This window comes from Scyliorhinus torazame, chromosome 14, assembly GCF_047496885.1.
Source record: "Scyliorhinus torazame isolate Kashiwa2021f chromosome 14, sScyTor2.1, whole genome shotgun sequence".
In the NCBI taxonomy this organism is placed as follows: domain Eukaryota; kingdom Metazoa; phylum Chordata; class Chondrichthyes; order Carcharhiniformes; family Scyliorhinidae; genus Scyliorhinus; species Scyliorhinus torazame.
The window spans coordinates 219266864-219283465 of NC_092720.1; the positions used below are offsets into that span (position 1 = coordinate 219266864).

General features: G+C 48.4%; 1 protein-coding gene across 1 annotated transcript in view; it reads right to left on the reverse strand.

Annotated features, from left to right (window-relative positions):
* LOC140389171 (uncharacterized) overlaps positions 1 to 16602 on the reverse strand; it is a 101120-nt gene that overhangs the window by 3152 nt on the left and 81366 nt on the right. Inside the window, exons 7-8 of the mRNA XM_072473333.1 lie at positions 14476 to 14819; positions 4396 to 4592 (exon numbers count right to left, since the gene is read on the reverse strand). Coding sequence (XP_072329434.1) covers positions 4396 to 4592; positions 14476 to 14819 — 541 coding nt within the window. The remainder of the gene's footprint in view (positions 1 to 4395; positions 4593 to 14475; positions 14820 to 16602) is intronic.

Here is a 16602-nt window from a genome sequence, read left to right on the forward strand (position 1 = left end):
GCACGAGGGGACATAGCTTTAAACTGAGGGGTAATAGATATAGGACAGAGGTCAGAGGTAGGTTCTTTACGCAAAGAGTGGTGAGGCCATGGAATGCCCTACCTGCAACAGTAGTGAACTCGCCAACATTGAGGGCATTTAAAAGTTTATTGGATAAGCATATGGATTATATGGCATAGTGTAGGTTAGATGGCTTTTGTTTCGGTGCAACATCGTGGGCCGAAGGGCCTGTACTGCGCTGTATTGTTCTATGTTCTATGACCAGGCTGATCACTTGGAACGTGAAGGGCCTGAATGGGCCGGTCAAGAAGGCCCGTGAATTTTCGCACTTAAGGCGGTGAAAGGCAGACGTAACCATGCTACAAGAAACGCATCTGAAGCTCGCTGATCAAACCAGGCTGAGGAAGGGATGTATGGGGCAGGTCTTTCACTCAGGGCTGGATGCGAGGACCAGGGGGCTCGCAGTCTTGGTAACCAGCGGGTGGCATTTTAGCCGGGGGGTATTGTGGCGGATAAAGGGGGTAGATATTGTCATAATATACATCAGTACATTATTATGCAATCACATACACACACTGATGGACATGCAGTAGGACCAACCAGCATACATAACACCGCAGCCAATCACCTGTGAGAGCACAAGCACGATAAAGACAGGGGACAGGAGAGTTCCCGTTCATTTCTAGCAGCAGCCAGCTCAGAGCACAGAGCTCACAGCCTGCAACACAGACATTCACCATGTGCTGAGTGCCTCACCATAGCTAGTGATAGGAAAGGGTCCACAGTTAAGCTGGTATTGTTCATTCCCACGTTTACAGTATGTTAGCATAGTTGAACAGTTATTAAAATAGCGTCACACCACTTCCAGCATTGTTGGCTTGTTTGTGAACCAGAACACCCCAACACGACAGATATATTATGGTGAGTGGCAAGCTGCAGGGGGCCCGGGTGGTGTTAGTGAATGTGTATGCCCCGAACTGGGACGATGCAGGGTTCATGAAGCGGATGTTGAGTAGGATTCTGGATCTGGAGTCAAGCAGTCTGGTAATGGCGGGGGACTTCAATACGGTCCTGGACCCGGCACTGGACCGGTCTAGGTCTAGATCGGGTAAGAGGCCGGCAGCGGCCAAGGTCCTGAGGGGGTTCATGGACCAGATGGGGGAGTGGACCCGTGGAGATTCGCTCGGCCAAGGACGAAGGAGTTTTCTTTCTTCTCGCACGTCCACAAGATGTACTCGTGGATTGATTTTTTGTGGTAAGCAGGGCATTAATCCCGAGAGTGGAGGGGGTAGAGTATTCAGCCATTGCAATCTCAGACCATGCCCCGCACTGGGTGGAGTTGAGGCTGGGGGCGGAGAGAGGCCAACGCCCTCTGTGGAGACTGGACGTAGGACTATTGGCGGATGAGGAGGTCTGTGGGCGGATTCGGAGGAGTATCCAAAGCTATGTGGCAACCAACGATACAGGGGAGGTCTCAGTGAGTATGGTCTGGGATGTGCTGAAGGCAGTTATCAGTGGGGAGCTCATTTCTATCAGGGCCCACAGAGAGAAGAGGAATAGGATGGAGAGGGAGAGGTCGGGCAAGGCCCCGGGACCGGACGGATATTCCGTAGAATTCTGTAGGAAATTCTCAGAGCTGTTGAGCCCATTATTGCTGAGAACCTTCAATGAGGCAAAGGAAAGGGGAACCCTTCCCCCGACAATGTCGGGGGCCTTGATCTCGCTCATCCTTAAGCGAGATAAGGACCCGTTGCAATGTGGCTCCGACAGGCCGATAGCGCTTCTTGATGGAGACGCCAAACTGTTGCCCAGGATCCTGGACACCAGAATTGAGGACTGTGACCCGGGAGTGATTAATGAGGATCAGACGGGGTTTGTGAAGGGCAGGCAGCTGAACACGAATGTGCGGAGGCTCTTGAACGTGATCATGATGCCCTCGGAAGGAGGGGATGCAGAGGTGGTGGCTGCAATGCACGCGGAAAAAGCCTTCGATCGGGTGGAGTTGGAGTACCTGTGGGAAGTGTTCGGCAGATTTGGATTTGGCGAGGAATTCATAGGGTGGGTCAAATTACTGTATCAGGCCCCTGTAGCGAGTGTGTCTACGAACCGGCTGCGGTCTGAGTACTTTAGGCTGCATCGAGGAACGAGGCAGGGGTGCCCCCTGTCCCCCCTGCTGTTTGCCCTGGCAATCGAGCCGCTGGCCATGGTGCTGAGGATGTCTAGAAACTGGAGGGGGCTGGTTCGGGGAGGGGAGGAGCATCGTGTTTCACTGTACGCAGATGACCTGCTGCTGTATATTTCAGATCCGGTGGAGGGGATAGGGGAGGTCATGCAGATCCTTAAAGATTTCGGGGATTTCTCGGGGTATAAGTTGAATGTCGGGAAAAGCGAGCTTTTTGTGATACATGCGAGGGGCCAGGAAAAGAGACTGGGAGAGCTACCGCTTAAGATGGTGGAGAGGAGCTTTCGCTACTTGGGCATACGGGTGGCTAAGAGTTGGGATGTCCTGCACAAGCTCAACCTAACGCGGTGGTGGATCAGATGGAGGAGGACTTTAAGAGGTGGGACATGCTGCCGCTTTCCCTGGTGGGCAGGGTGCGGTCCGTGAAGATGACGGTCCTCCCCAGGTTCTTGTTCGTCTTCCAGTGCCTTCCCATTCTCATCCTCAAGTCCTTCTTCAAGCGGGTGAACAGAATTATCACGGGATTTGTGTGGGCAAACAAGACCTCGCGAGTTAAGAGACTGTTCCTGGAGCGCAGCCGGGGTGGGGTGGGAGGGGGGGTGGGGGGTGGCGCTTCCGAATTTCTGCAGCTATTATTGGGCAGCGAACATATCCATGATCCAGAAATGGGTAGTAGAGGGGGGGGGGGGGGCGGAGGGTAAACGGCTGGAGGCGGCGTCTTGCAAGGATACTAGCTTGGGGGCACTGGTAACGGTACCGCTGCCGCTCCCGCCGGCACAGTACACCACGTGTCCGGTGGTGATGGCGACATTGAGGATCTGGGGGCAGAGGATCAGGGGGGAGGTAGGGGCCTCAGTCTGGACCCCAATACGAAACAACCACAGGTTTGTTCCAGGTAGAATAGACGGTGAGTTCCTAAGCTGGCACAGAGCGGGTATCAAAAGGATGGGGAACTTGTTTATAGATGGGACGTTTGCTAGCCTGAGGGCGCTGGAAGAGAAATTCGGGTTGCCCCCAGGGAATACCTTTAGGTACCTGCAGGTCCGCGCTTTCTTGAAGAAGCAGGTGGGGGAATTTCCGCTGCTGCCTGCCCGTAGGATACAGGACAGGGTGGTCTCGGGCAGGTGGGTAGGGGACGGAAAGGTATCGGACATATACCAGGAGCTGCAGGAGGCGGAGGAGGCCTCGGCGGAGGAGCTGAAAGGCAAGTGGGAGGAGGAGCTGGGTGAGGAGCTGGGTGAGGAGCTGGATGAGGGCCTGTGGGCAGATGCCCTGGGCAGGGTCAATTCTCCTCATCTTGTGCCAGGCTTAGCCTGATTCAGTTTAAGGTGGTACACCGGGCCTATATGACAGTGGCAAGAATGAGCAAGTTCTTTGGGGTGGAGGACAGGTGAGTGAGGTGTTCGGGGAGCCCAGCAAACCAAGTCCATATGTTTTGGGTATGCCCGGCACTTAAAGAATTCTGGAGAGGCTTTGCAAAGGCTATGTCCAAGGTCTTGGACACTCTGGTAAAGCTGAGTTGGGGGATAGCGATATTTGGGGTGTCAGAAGACCCGGGAGTGCAGGAGCCAAAAGAGGCCGGAGTCTTGGCCTTTGCCTCCTTGGTAGCCCGGAGTCAGCTCTTGTTAATGTGGAGGGACGCGAAATCCCCAAGTGTGGAGACTTGGGTCAGTGACATGGCTGGGTTTCTAAGAATGGAGAGGATAAAGTTTGGCTTGCGAGGGCCTGTGCAGGCGTTCTCCAGGCGGTGGCAACCGTTCCTTGACTTTCTCGCGGAACGTTAAGTAGAGGTCAGCAGCAGCAGCAAACCGGGGGCGGGGGGTGCGGGGGGGTGGGTATGGGTTGTGGATGGATTTCACTTGTAAGGGGTAGATACCCACCTTGTTTTGTTAAGTTGTTAATTCGCTTTTTTTACTCTGTTTTTTGTTTTCTTTTTGTAGTGGTTTTGGAAAAGTTTTTGAATAAAAACCAATTTATAAAAAAAAGAAGTGACGCAAGAGGAGCCTCAAAATATTTTTATCATTGAATTTTGATTTATAAATAAATAATACTCTCCATGGAGACTGACATTCATTTCTCGACACTAAATTCATCAAATTTAGTTCACAGAAACAAGATGCATCTGTATATATTTGTACATTCACAGATCAGAAAAGATTTCTCCTCAGCAGCAGAACATGAACCGACCGTGGGTTAAAATCCATAAAAATCACCTCCCCCTCTTCTTCAGATAAAACGTCCCAATCTGCTTCTTCAATGGCATCATCATCCGGATCAACATCATCTTCATCAGCAATCACTTCATCATCAGCCACATTCCACAAATAATCATCTTCTGTCCCATCAACGGTATTCCCACTTTTCCTGAATGATTGGATGACAATCTCCATTCTGATTTCATCCCAAGATTCTACAACCCATTCACACAGGATTACTAATGTCGGTGCCCGTTTGCTGCTTCTCTTGGTGAATGTCTTCCCTCCTCCATTCATCGTTAACGTACCGGACCCCAGACCCCAATTTCTGTGAGGAAACCGGACAAAATCCCAACGATTTTTCAATTTTGTATAACTGTGAGGAAAGGATACTTCACTCCAGGAGTGATTCCACTGACAAATATGGATCTTTTACATCAAAACAAACTTTATCATTAACTCGGGAGTGACCGCATTAACATCACAGAAAATAGCTTTTCAATTGGCAGTTCAACAATTCTTAAAATAAAGGCAATCACTTTAACTACTAACTTATACCGTCTCTATTTCCCATTAAGCAAAGCCATTACAGGTCAAAAGACACTTGTAAGTAAAGTTCACAAACACAGGGATACTTGCAGTACTCTTGTTTAGAGCTTTCTTGGAAAGACTGCTTGGTGAGAGGGAGAGATCCTTTGAAGAACAGCCTGCAGATCTGTCTTTGTCAGACTAAATAATCCTACAGCCAAAACTGCTTGCTACAGATCTGGCTCCTCCCATTAATTACATAATTTCTATCCCATTCAGGTCCCATGAAATGAAATGAAAAGAAAATCGCTTATTGTCACAAGTAGGCTTCAATGAAGTTACTGTGAAAAGCCCCTAGTCGCCACATTCTGGCGCCTGTTCGGGGAGGCTGGTACGGGAATTGAACCGTGCTGCTGGCCTGCTTGGTCTGCTTTAAAAGCCAGCGATTTAGCCCAGTGTGCTAAACCAGCCCCTGGCCTGCTTACCTAAGTCTAAACACAATGGGCGTGAGGGCATAAAGTAAGACCAACTGCAGCTATTGGCTAACCTAATTTCAGAGCTGGAGCTGAGGGTGGATTCACTGTGGAGCATCCGCAATGTTGAGCGTGTCGTGGATAGCACGTTCAGTGAGGTGGTCACACTGCAGGTGAGGATGAAACAGGCAGAAAGGACATGAGTGGTAACCAGGCAGAGTCGAGGAAGGCATGTAGTGCAGGTGTCCCCTGTGGCCATCCCCTTTTCTAACAGATATGCCATTTTCGACACTGTGGGGAGATTACTGTGTAGGGAAAAGCAGTGGCAGCCAACTTTGTGGAACCATGGGTGGGTCTGCTGCACAAGAGAGGAGGAGGAAAAACATCAGGGCTGTAGTGGTAGGGGAACAGGCAGGTGTTCCTGCGGTAGCAAAAGAGATTCCAGGATGGTATATTGCCTCCCTGGTGCCAGGGTCAGGGATGTCACAGCTGCAGGGCATTCTGAAAGGGGAGGGCAAACAGACAGATATCGTGGTACATATTGGTACCAATGATACAAGCAGAAAAAGGGGTGAGGCCCTGCAAACAGAATTTAGAGAGCTACAAAGTAGATTAATAAACAGGACCCAGAAGGTAGGAATGACTGCAATACTTCTGGTGCCATGTGCTGGTGAGTATATCAATAGGAGGTTAGTCTAGATGAATGTGCCGCTGGACAGGAGGTGCAGGAGAGAGGGCTTTAGATTTCTGGGACATTGGGCCGTCTTTGGAGATGGTGGAACTTGTACAAGGGAGACAGGTTTCACCTGAACTGAAATGGGACCAACGTCCTTGCAGGGAGGTTTGCTAGTGCTGTTGAGGAGGGTTTAAACGGACTTGGCTGGAGGGGGCTAGTATACTGAGCGAAGGCTCAGCAGAGATTGGTCAGGAATGCATTGAATTTCTCGACCAGTTAAGTTACAAAGGAGTTTGGCAAGATTGGATGGTATTTATTTTAATGCAAGGAGTCTGACGAATAACACAGATGAGTTGAGGGCACAAATTAAAACATGGGGGTATGATGTCATTGCTGTCACTGAAACATGGTTGAGAGAGGGGCAGAATTGGCAGCTCAATATTCCAGGATAGAGGATCTTCAGGGAAGACAGGGAAGGAGGTAAAAGAGGAGAAGGGGGTTCACAATTTTGATCAGGGTATCAATTACAGCAGTAAGGAGGGACGATATCTTAGAAGGCTCTTCAAATGAAGCCATATGGGAATAAACTTAAAAATCAAAAAGGAGCAATCACATTGCTGAGAGTGTTCTTTAAACCCCCTATCAATCTGAGAGAAATACAAGAGCAGATAAGTGGGCAAATTTCAAATAAGTGTAAAAGTAATTGGGTAATGTTAGTGGGGGATTTTAACCCCCCAACAATAACTGGGTCATCATAATGTGAAAGGTTTCGACGGAGCAGAATTCTTAAAATGCATCCAGGAGAACTTTTTAAGCCAGTACGCAGAAGGTCCTACAAGAGAAGGGAAGGTCCTGGATTTAATTTTAGGTAATGAAGCCAGGCAAGTGGTTGAAGTATCAATGAGGGTGCATGTTGCAGACAGTGATCATAACTCTGTTAGATTCAAGATTGTTATGGAAAAGGACAAGGATGAAAATCAAAGTTCTAAACTGGGGGAAGGCCAATTTTAATAAGATCAGATATGGTTTGACCAAAGTGGATTGGGAGAGAACACTTTAGGTAAATTTGTGACAGAACAGTGGAACGTATTCAAGAAAGAAATAGGGAGAGAACAGGGCCAACATGTTCCAATCAAGAAAAAGGGTGGGACCAACAAATCCAGTGAACCTTGGATATTGAGGGATATACAGCATTGGATCAGGAGAAAAAGGGAGGCTTTTAGCAGATATTGAGGGTACAAAATAGCAGAAACCTTAGAATCATGTGGAATGTGCAAGAGGGAACTTTAAAAGGAAATTAGGAGAGTAAAAAGGGGACAGGAAAGGACACTGGTTGGTAAAATAAAGGTAGATCCTGACATGTTTTTACAAGTACATTAAAGGTAAAAGGATAATTAGGAAATGATTAGAGCCCATTCAGGACCACAGTGGTAATTTGTGTATGGAGCCGGAGGACGTAGGTGGGATTCTAAATTAATACTTTGTGTGGTGTTCACTCGTGAAAGGGACAGTGTGGGTATAGAAATCAGGGAGAAGGATTGTGATGAAATTAAAGAGATTAACGTAGACAGAAAGCAGGTTCAGAGAGGCCTGGCAGGCTTAAAAGTAGACAAACCTCCAGGGCCAGATGGAATGTATCTCAGGCAGTTGAATGAGGCAAGGGAGGAAAGAGAAGGGGCACTGGCAATAATTTTCAATTCCTTTCTGACTACAGGAGAGGTCCCAGAGAACTGGACGAGAGCCAATGTAATATCATTTATAAAGAAGGGAGGATGGGATAAACCAGGAAACTACAGACAATCAGTCTAACCTCGGTGGTGGGGAAACTATTGGAAGTAATTCTGAGAGAGAATTAATCTGTATTTAGCCAGGCAGGGGGTCATCAAGAACATGGTTTTGTTAAGGGATAGAAAGAGATGTAAAAATTGCAATAAAACAGGACACGAGGTGAAAGACTGCTGGGTGAAGGGGGGTGGGCATGTCTGACCAACTTGATAGAATTTTTCGAAGAGATGACCAGGTGTCTAGAAGAGGGAGATGCATTTGACATAGTTTACTTGGACTTCAACAAGACTTTTAATAAGGTGCCACATGGGAGACTGATAGCGAAGGTAAGAGACCATGGAATCCCAGGAAATTTGGAAAATTGGGTGCTGTTGTACGGGGTGAGGTCGCATCTTTCCAGGGCCCTACTCATGACTTGATGAAAAGTATTTGGGCTGTTATGGAATCCCTGCGGTAAACGGGTCCAGGTTTACTGTTTCCACTTTGAGGTGAATGCAAATTTCTCCTGTGACTCGGAGTCTAAAGGGATGGACCAGAACCCGTTTGCTCTATCCAGAACCATGACGATTCTGTGCTCCGGGCACAGTCCATTGAAAATGGTCACTGGGCTGGTCACTATAGGGTGTTTTCTCGGGATTACCTTATTGAAAGCGGTATAGTCGATGGTTAAATGGTAGCCCCCGTCTAGTTTCCTGATCGGCCACATTGGTGAGTTTGTGACCGACACCGTTGGTCGCAGGACGTCCTGCCGGACTAATTCCTGCACTATCTCTTCGGTGGCCTGCAAAGCCTCAGGCTTAATGGGATATTGGCGGTGCGATGCATGCATTGGCCCTACGATCTTTCCCGGGGTCATATGGATAAGACCACAGTCCTGTTTGTTATTTGCCCATACTCCGGGAATGGCCTGGGATAGCTTCCCTAATATCCCGCCTTTTAACCAGTCTCGGGTCTGAGAGTCTATGCTCATGTTGCCTATCACGGCAACGTTCCACTCAGGGACCCATTTCCCGACCATTCGGTACTTGTTTCCTTTTTTGCGGTCTCGATTAACTGTTTGTTTCGGGCATCTACGATAGCCCTTAGTTCATCGACGATGTTCATCGCCAGGGTAGAGCCCTCAGGGTTAGTAAATGCCCAGAACTGAGTGGGCAGCATTATTTCACCCAGTTCCAATAATGTATGTTCGCTTTTACATGCAGTAATTCTCTTTCCCCCCACCCCCCCTCCCACTCCAATCACTGTGATGTGGTGTTGGGTGGTGGCAACGTCCAAGTTAGTTAAGGACACCGAAGCCCCCGTGTCAATTAACATATCACATTGCCAGCCCCCTAACGATGCATTAACCCACATACGGGGATTGGGCCCTTTACCGGGGGCCGGGCTCTCCATTGGGGTCGATATCGGGATAGTTGTTGCATAATGTCGAGCAGCTGCTGGTGATCCATTTTGTTCACATCGGCATGATTCTCATTGGGGTCCGGGTCCTTTTCCCGTGACTGTATTGGTACTAACGACATAGGCAGGAAGGGGCATGAGGTCCTGCAGCAGGAGTTCAGGGAGCTAGGCACAAAGTTAAAAGAAAGGACCTCGAGGGTTGTAATCTCGGGATTACTCCCTGTGCCACGTGCCAGTGAGGCTAGAAATAGGAAGATAGAGCAGACAAACACGTGGCTAAACAGCTGGTGTAGGAGGGAGGGTTTCTGTTATCTGGACCACTGGGAGCTCTTCCGGGGCAGGTGTGACCTGTATAAGATGGACGGGTTGCATCTAAACCGGAGAGGCATAAATATCCTGGCCGCGAGATTTGCTAGTGTCACACGGGAGGGTTTAAACTAGTATGGCAGGGGGGTGGGCACGGGAGCAATAGGTCAGAAGGTGAGAGCATTGAGGGAGAACTAGGGAATAGGGACAGTGTGGCTCTGAGGCAGAGCAGACGGGGAGAAGTTGCTGAACACAGCGGGTCTGGTGGCCTGAAGTGCATATGTTTTAATGCAAGGAGCATTACGGGTAAGGCAGATGAACTTAGAGCTTGGATTACTACTTGGAACTATGATGTTGTTGCCATTACAGAGACCTGGTTGAGGGAAGGGCAGGATTGGCAGCTAAACGTTCCAGGATTTAGATGTTTCAGGCGGGATAGAGGGGGATGTAAAAGGGGAGGTGGAGTTGCGCTACTTGTTCAGGAGAGTATCACAGCTATAAAGCGAGAGGACACCTCAGAGGGCAGTGAGGCTATATGGGTAGAGATCAGGAATAAGAAGGGTGCAGTCACAATGTTGGGGGTATACTACAGGCCTCCCAACAGCCAGCGGGAGATAGAGGAGCAGATAGGTAGACAGATTTTGGAAAAGAGTAAAAACAACAGGGTTGTGGTGATGGGAGACTTCAACTTCCCCAATATTGACTGGGACTCACTTAGTGCCAGGGGCTTAGACGGGGCAGAGTTTGTAAGGAGCATCCAGGAGGGCTTCTTAAAACAATATGTAAACAGTCCAACTAGGGAAGGGGCGGTACTGGACCTGGTATTGGGGAATGAGCCCGGCCAGGTGGTAGATGTTTCAGTAGGGGAGCATTTCGGTAACAGTGACCACAATTCAGTAAGTTTTAAAGTACTGGTGGACAAGGATAAGAGTGGTCCGAGGATGAATGTGCTAAATTGGGGGAAGGCTAATTATAACAATATTAGGCGGGAACTGAAGAACATAGATTGGGGGCGGATGTTTGAGGGCAAATCAACATCTGACATGTGGGAGGCTTTCAAGTGTCAGTTGAAAGGAATACAGGACAGGCATGTTCCTGTGAGGAAGAAAGATAAATACGGCAATTTTCGGGAACCTTGGATGACGAGTGATATTGTAGGCCTCGTCAAAAAGAAAAAGGAGGCATTTGTCAGGGCTAAAAGGCTGGGAACAGACGAAGCCTGTGTGGCATATAAGGAAAGTAGGAAGGAACTTAAGCAAGGAGTCAGGAGGGCTAGAAGGGGTCATGAAAAGTCATTGGCAAATAGGGTTAAGGAAAATCCCAAGGCTTTTTACACTTACATAAAAAGCAAGAGGGTAGCCAGGGAAAGGGTTGGCCCACTGAAGGATAGGCAAGGGAATCTATGTGTGGAGCCAGAGGAAATGGGCGAGGTACTAAATGAATACTTTGCATCAGTATTCACCAAAGAGAAGGAATTGGTAGATGTTGAGTCTGGAGAAGGGGGTGTAGATAGCCTGGGTCACATTGTGATCCAAAAAGACGAGGTGTTGGGTGTCTTAAAAAATATTAAGGTAGAGAAGTCCCCAGGGCCGGATGGGATCTACCCCAGAATACTGAAGGAGGCTGGAGAGGAAATTGCTGAGGCCTTGACAGAAATCTTTGGATCCTCGCTGTCTTCAGGGGATGTCCCGGAGGACTGGAGAATAGCCAATGTTGTTCCTCTGTTTAAGAAGGGTGGCAGGGATAATCCCGGGAACTACAGGCCGGTGAGCCTTACTTCAGTGGTAGGGAAATTACTGGAGAGAATTCTTCGAGACAGGATCTACTCCCATTTGGAAGCAAATGGACGTATTAGTGAGAGGCAGCACGGTATTGTGAAGGGGAGGTCGTGTCTCACTAACTTGATAGAGTTTTTCGAGGAGGTCACTAAGATGATTGATGCAGGTAGGGCAGTAGATGTTGTCTATATGGACTTCAGTAAGGCCTTTGACAAGGTCCCTCATGGTAGACTAGTACAAAAGGTGAAGTCACACGGGATCAGGGGTGAACTGGCAAGGTGGATACAGAACTGGCTAGGCCATAGAAGGCAGAGGGTAGCAATGGAGGGATGCTTTTCTAATTGGAGGGCTGTGACCAGTGGTGTTCCACAGGGATCAGTGCTGGGACCTTTGCTCTTTGTAGTATATATAAATGATTTGGAGGAAAATGTAACTGGTCTGATTAGTAAGTTTGCAGACGACACAAAGGTTGGTGGAATTGCGGATAGCGATGAGGACTGTCTGAGGATACAGCAGGATTTAGATTGTCTGGAGACTTGGGCGGAGAGATGGCAGATGGAGTTTAACCTGGACAAATGTGAGGTAATGCATTTTGGAAGGGCTAATGCAGGTAGGGAATATACAGTGAATGGTAGAACCCTCAAGAGTATTGAAAGTCAAAGAGATCTAGGAGTACAGGTCCACAGATCACTGAAAGGGGCTACACAGGTGGAGAAGGTAGTCAAGAAGGCATACGGCATGCTTGCCTTCATTGGCCGGGGCATTGAGTATAAGAATTGGCAAGTCATGTTGCAGCTGTATAGAACCTTAGTTAGGCCACACTTGGAGTATAGTGTTCAATTCTGGTCGCCACACTACCAGAAGGATGTGGAGGCTTTAGAGAGGGTGCAGAAGAGATTTACCAGAATGTTGCCTGGTATGGAGGGCATAAGCTATGAGGAGCGATTGAATAAACTCGGTTTGTTCTCACTGGAACGAAGGAGGTTGAGGGGCGACCTGATAGAGGTATACAAAATTATGAGGGGCATAGACAGAGTGGATAGTCAGAGGCTTTTCCCCAGGGTAGAGGGGTCAATTACTAGGGGGCATAGGTTTAAGGTGAGAGGGGCAAAGTTTAGAGTAGATGTACGAGGCAAGTTTTTTACGCAGAGGGTAGTAGGTGCCTGGAACTCACTACCGGAGGAGGTAGTGGAGGCAGGGACGATAGGGACATTTAAGGGGCATCTTGACAAATATATGAATAGGATGGGAATAGAAGGATACGGACCCAGGAAGTGTAGAAGATTGTAGTTTAGTCGGGCAGTATGGTCGGCACGGGCTTGGAGGGCCGAAGGGCCTGTTCCTGTGCTGTACATTTCTTTGTTCTTTGTTCTTTGTTGGGGACCCTTTCCTTCCTGCCCACCCCCCTTCACCCAGCAGTCTTTCACCTTGTGTCCTGTTTTATTGCTAGTTTGACATCTCTTTCCATTGTCCCGTTTTAGGGCTCTGCAATCAGCGCAGTGATGACCCGGCTTATGGCAGTTATAACATGTTCCTTCTGTTTTTGTGTGGAGATGCCAGCGCTGGACTGGGGTGAGCACAGTAAGAAGTCTTACAACACCAGGTTAAAGTCCAACAGGTTTGTTTCAACAAACCTTTGTGTTTGTAACAAACCTGTTGGACTTTAACCTGGTGTTGTAAGACTTCTTACTGTGCTGTTTTTGTAGCGGCGATGCCAGGATCGGTTCCGGTAATTGGGACAGCGGAATTTTGCTATTTTGGACTTCTGCTGGTTATCTACTGCCATCGCCCAATTTTCTATGTCATCATAATTATTAAAAGAGACCGGGCATGTTTTTAATATTGCCTGGTGCGCAGGGCTCAGTCCATACATTGGAATGAAGGCAGGAATCTGTCGATCAGCATTGGCCATGCAGCAATGCACTAGAAAAGCTTTGAAGTTCCTATTCCCATATTCCTGGGCTCCTTCCCCTTTATTCTGGGTCATCCCTATGATGGCTTTCCAATGTACAGGAACTTGACCCAGGGTGACGGTTATATCGGCTGTAAAGTCCTGGAAACCTTGCGAATGTTGAGGGGCGTTTGCGGCCAGTTCCAGACACCAGGTTCCATCTGGTGGGCAGCCTGCGATCGGAACCAATAGTTCTCGGGCATTTTCATTCTAACCAGCCCTGCAACATCCCGGTTATGGAGGTTATGGCAGACCTGCATTTCTTTCTGTTTCTGGCAAAAGGCTGCATTATTACAGCGGGGCTATAATATGGGGAGTTTATCGAGCAAAGTCATAATCTCCCCCTGGGGGCAGAGAGACTTATGTCATTCTCAACTGAGCACAGTAAGAAGTCTGACAACACCAAGGTAATGTCCAGCAGGTTTGTTTTGAATCACTAGCTTTTGGAGTGCAGCTCCTTCCTCAGGTGAATGAAGAGGTGGGTTCCACAACCACATATATAGACAAAGTCAATGATGCAAGATGATTCTTTGAATACGAGTCTTTGCAGGTAATTAAGTCTTTACAGATCCAGATGGTGCGACTGGAGAAAGAGATAATGACATAATAAAGAGGTGTCAATTGTCTCAAGCAGGACAGTTGGTAGGATTTCGCAAACCCAGGCCAGATGGTGGGGGGTGAGTGTAATGCGACATGAATCCAAGGTCCTGGTTGAGTCGTACTCATGTGTGCGGAACTTGGCTATCAGTTTCTGCTTGACGATTCTGCATTGTCGCGTGACCTGAAGGCCGCCTTGGAGAACGCTTACCCGAAGATCAGAGGCTGAATGCCCTTGACTGCTGAAGTGCTCCCTGACTGGAAGGGAACATTCCTGCCTGGTGATTGTCACGCGATTAATTTGGTTAAAGCCACATTCATCCATGTCTCCCTCTCCCACAGATTGGGGGAACACTGTAATGTCACCCCTCTGTTTACACCCTGCAAGGGAGACCCCACAGAAAGAATTGCTCTGTCGTATGGCTGCTGTCTCGGTCAAGTGATAACGGAAGGAGGCATTTCCCCAGACTATCCCGATGTTCTCCAGTTGGAACAAGGGAAAAGGTCCCTAGCCCGGTATAACAATGGAAATCATCAGGACTATTCCCATCCCAGTAGTTTCGCTCATCCCACAATCGGGAACAACCGGGTGTACCCTGGTAAGACCTTTCAGGGTACACTTATCCAGCTCCCCTGGCTGACTGGCGATCTGTGTCAAGCGTGAGCTGTCTATCCAGTCAGGTACCTCCCCCCTTTGGATCTGATCGAGGTTGTGCTTTATCTGCCCCACCATCCATGAGCCGTATGCATGACAAAGTTGCCCCTGCCGGAATCGTGCAGCAGTCTCCCTTTCGCTGTCTATCAAGTAGCGAATGCTGCGAGCATGAGCTTCAAATACTGTTATCGCATCCAACTGGATATCCATACCTGTCTCCCCCAAAGTCACTTGGGCCTCCTGCATTTTCTTGTGTTTTTGTCTGGACCCAGAAGCAAGAGGCTTTTTGCAGAAACTGCCAGTACAGGCAGGATAATAGATAAAGGGGCAGAAGCAGCATCCCAGATGTTAAAGCACAGACAGCTCTAGAAACCAGGGAATTGAAAGAGGACAGTCCCAGGAAGATTGAAGTCAAAGCATCAAAGGTCTGGCATCTGAACAAGACATTTCTGACTGAAGTTAAAGAAAGAGACAGGGAGAAGCTCCCAGTTAAATACTGAGCTCGATATAGGCCTGCAGAAGTCAACGCATGAGACGCCAGACATCCAACATAATACTAAGGTTGGTGACTTTAATACAGCCTGAGAATCAGTAGTGTTCTGTTGGCCTGGCTGGGTACCTGAGAGATTGTGTAGAAGCTTAAAATACATGTGGTGATCCAGAACAGAGAAATACCGAAAAGCGAGGTTGAAATCTTGAATGTGGCTCCTTGGCGAAGACATCTGCAAGAATGTCTCGTGTAGGAAAAGATTTCAAAGTGTGTTACTCGAGAGGGGCATTTGAAATCCATTTGTGAAAGCCAGAGGTCCAGTGAGACCAGATGGCTCACAGTGTGACAAATATCTGGGGGGTTTGTTGAGAAATCCACAGAATTTGTCTTGGGTGGCGTCTGTCACTTGCATTCAGTGTGGTGTGTCTGACCACAGTCTGCCTATTGATATATATGGACTGTGTACTTAAACATTAGGACTCAAGATAAATTGTAACGTATGTTATCTTATATATCTTTATATATCTGTAAAGGTACAGCCGGGATGTAGGAGTAACTGGGATTGTAATATTACACATTTATTCTGCGGAATCTGAGCTGTTCCAATCTCTAACGTCCTTCTCTGATATCTTTCCTGTTTACACATTTATTCTGAGGAATCTGAGCTGTGTAGAGAGCTTCCTCCAATCTCTAACATTCTTCTCAGAGTTGTAGTCAATTTCTGAAAAGTTACGTCAGCACAAGTGAGAGATCTGACTGATAGGTAGTGGGGAAGTTGTTTCCTCCATTTAAAAGCTACATTAAGGTAAGAAAAGAGTTTATCTTTTTGTTTTAAATGCTTAACTGAATTTCTACTGGGTATAAATGTAAGGTAAGAGCCTTTTAACTAGAGTAATGATGGGGAGCTCAGTTTTTGTGTTGCACCATCTGCACCATGTGGGAATTCATAGACACTCCGGGAAGTCTGGATGACCACATGTGCGGGAAGTGAGACCGGATTGACCAACTTCAGCTCTGGGTTTCGGAGATTGAGCATTGCCTGGAGACACTGAGGTGCCCCAGTGAGGCTGAGAGTTACATGGAGAGCATGTATTTAGACATGGTCACCCTGCAACTATAGGAAGTGCTGTCGGCGAGGGAATGAGAGACCACCAGTCAGAAGAAGGGAGGCAGGTCGTTAGAAAAGCCCCGGCGTTTTTCCACTCGGGGTTGGACGTTTTACACTCGGGGTTGGACGCGAAGTATCGAGGGGTGGCGATCTTGGTGGGGAAGCGGTAGTCGTTTGAGGCGCTGAACATCGTGGCAGACAATGGAGGTCGGTAAGTGATGGTGAGTGGTAAGTTGCAGGGGGTGCAGGTGGTACTAGTGAATGTATCCGCCCCGAATTGGGACGATGCCGGATTCATGAGGCGCATGTTGGGTCGGATTCCGGACCTGGAGTCAGGGAGTTTGATAATGGGGGGGGGACTTCAACACGGTGTTGGACTCAGCATTGGACCACTCCAGGTCCAGGATGGGTAAGAGGCCGGCGGCGGCCAAGGTGTTTAGGGGGTTTCTGGACCAGCTGGGGGAGTGGTCCCATGGAGGT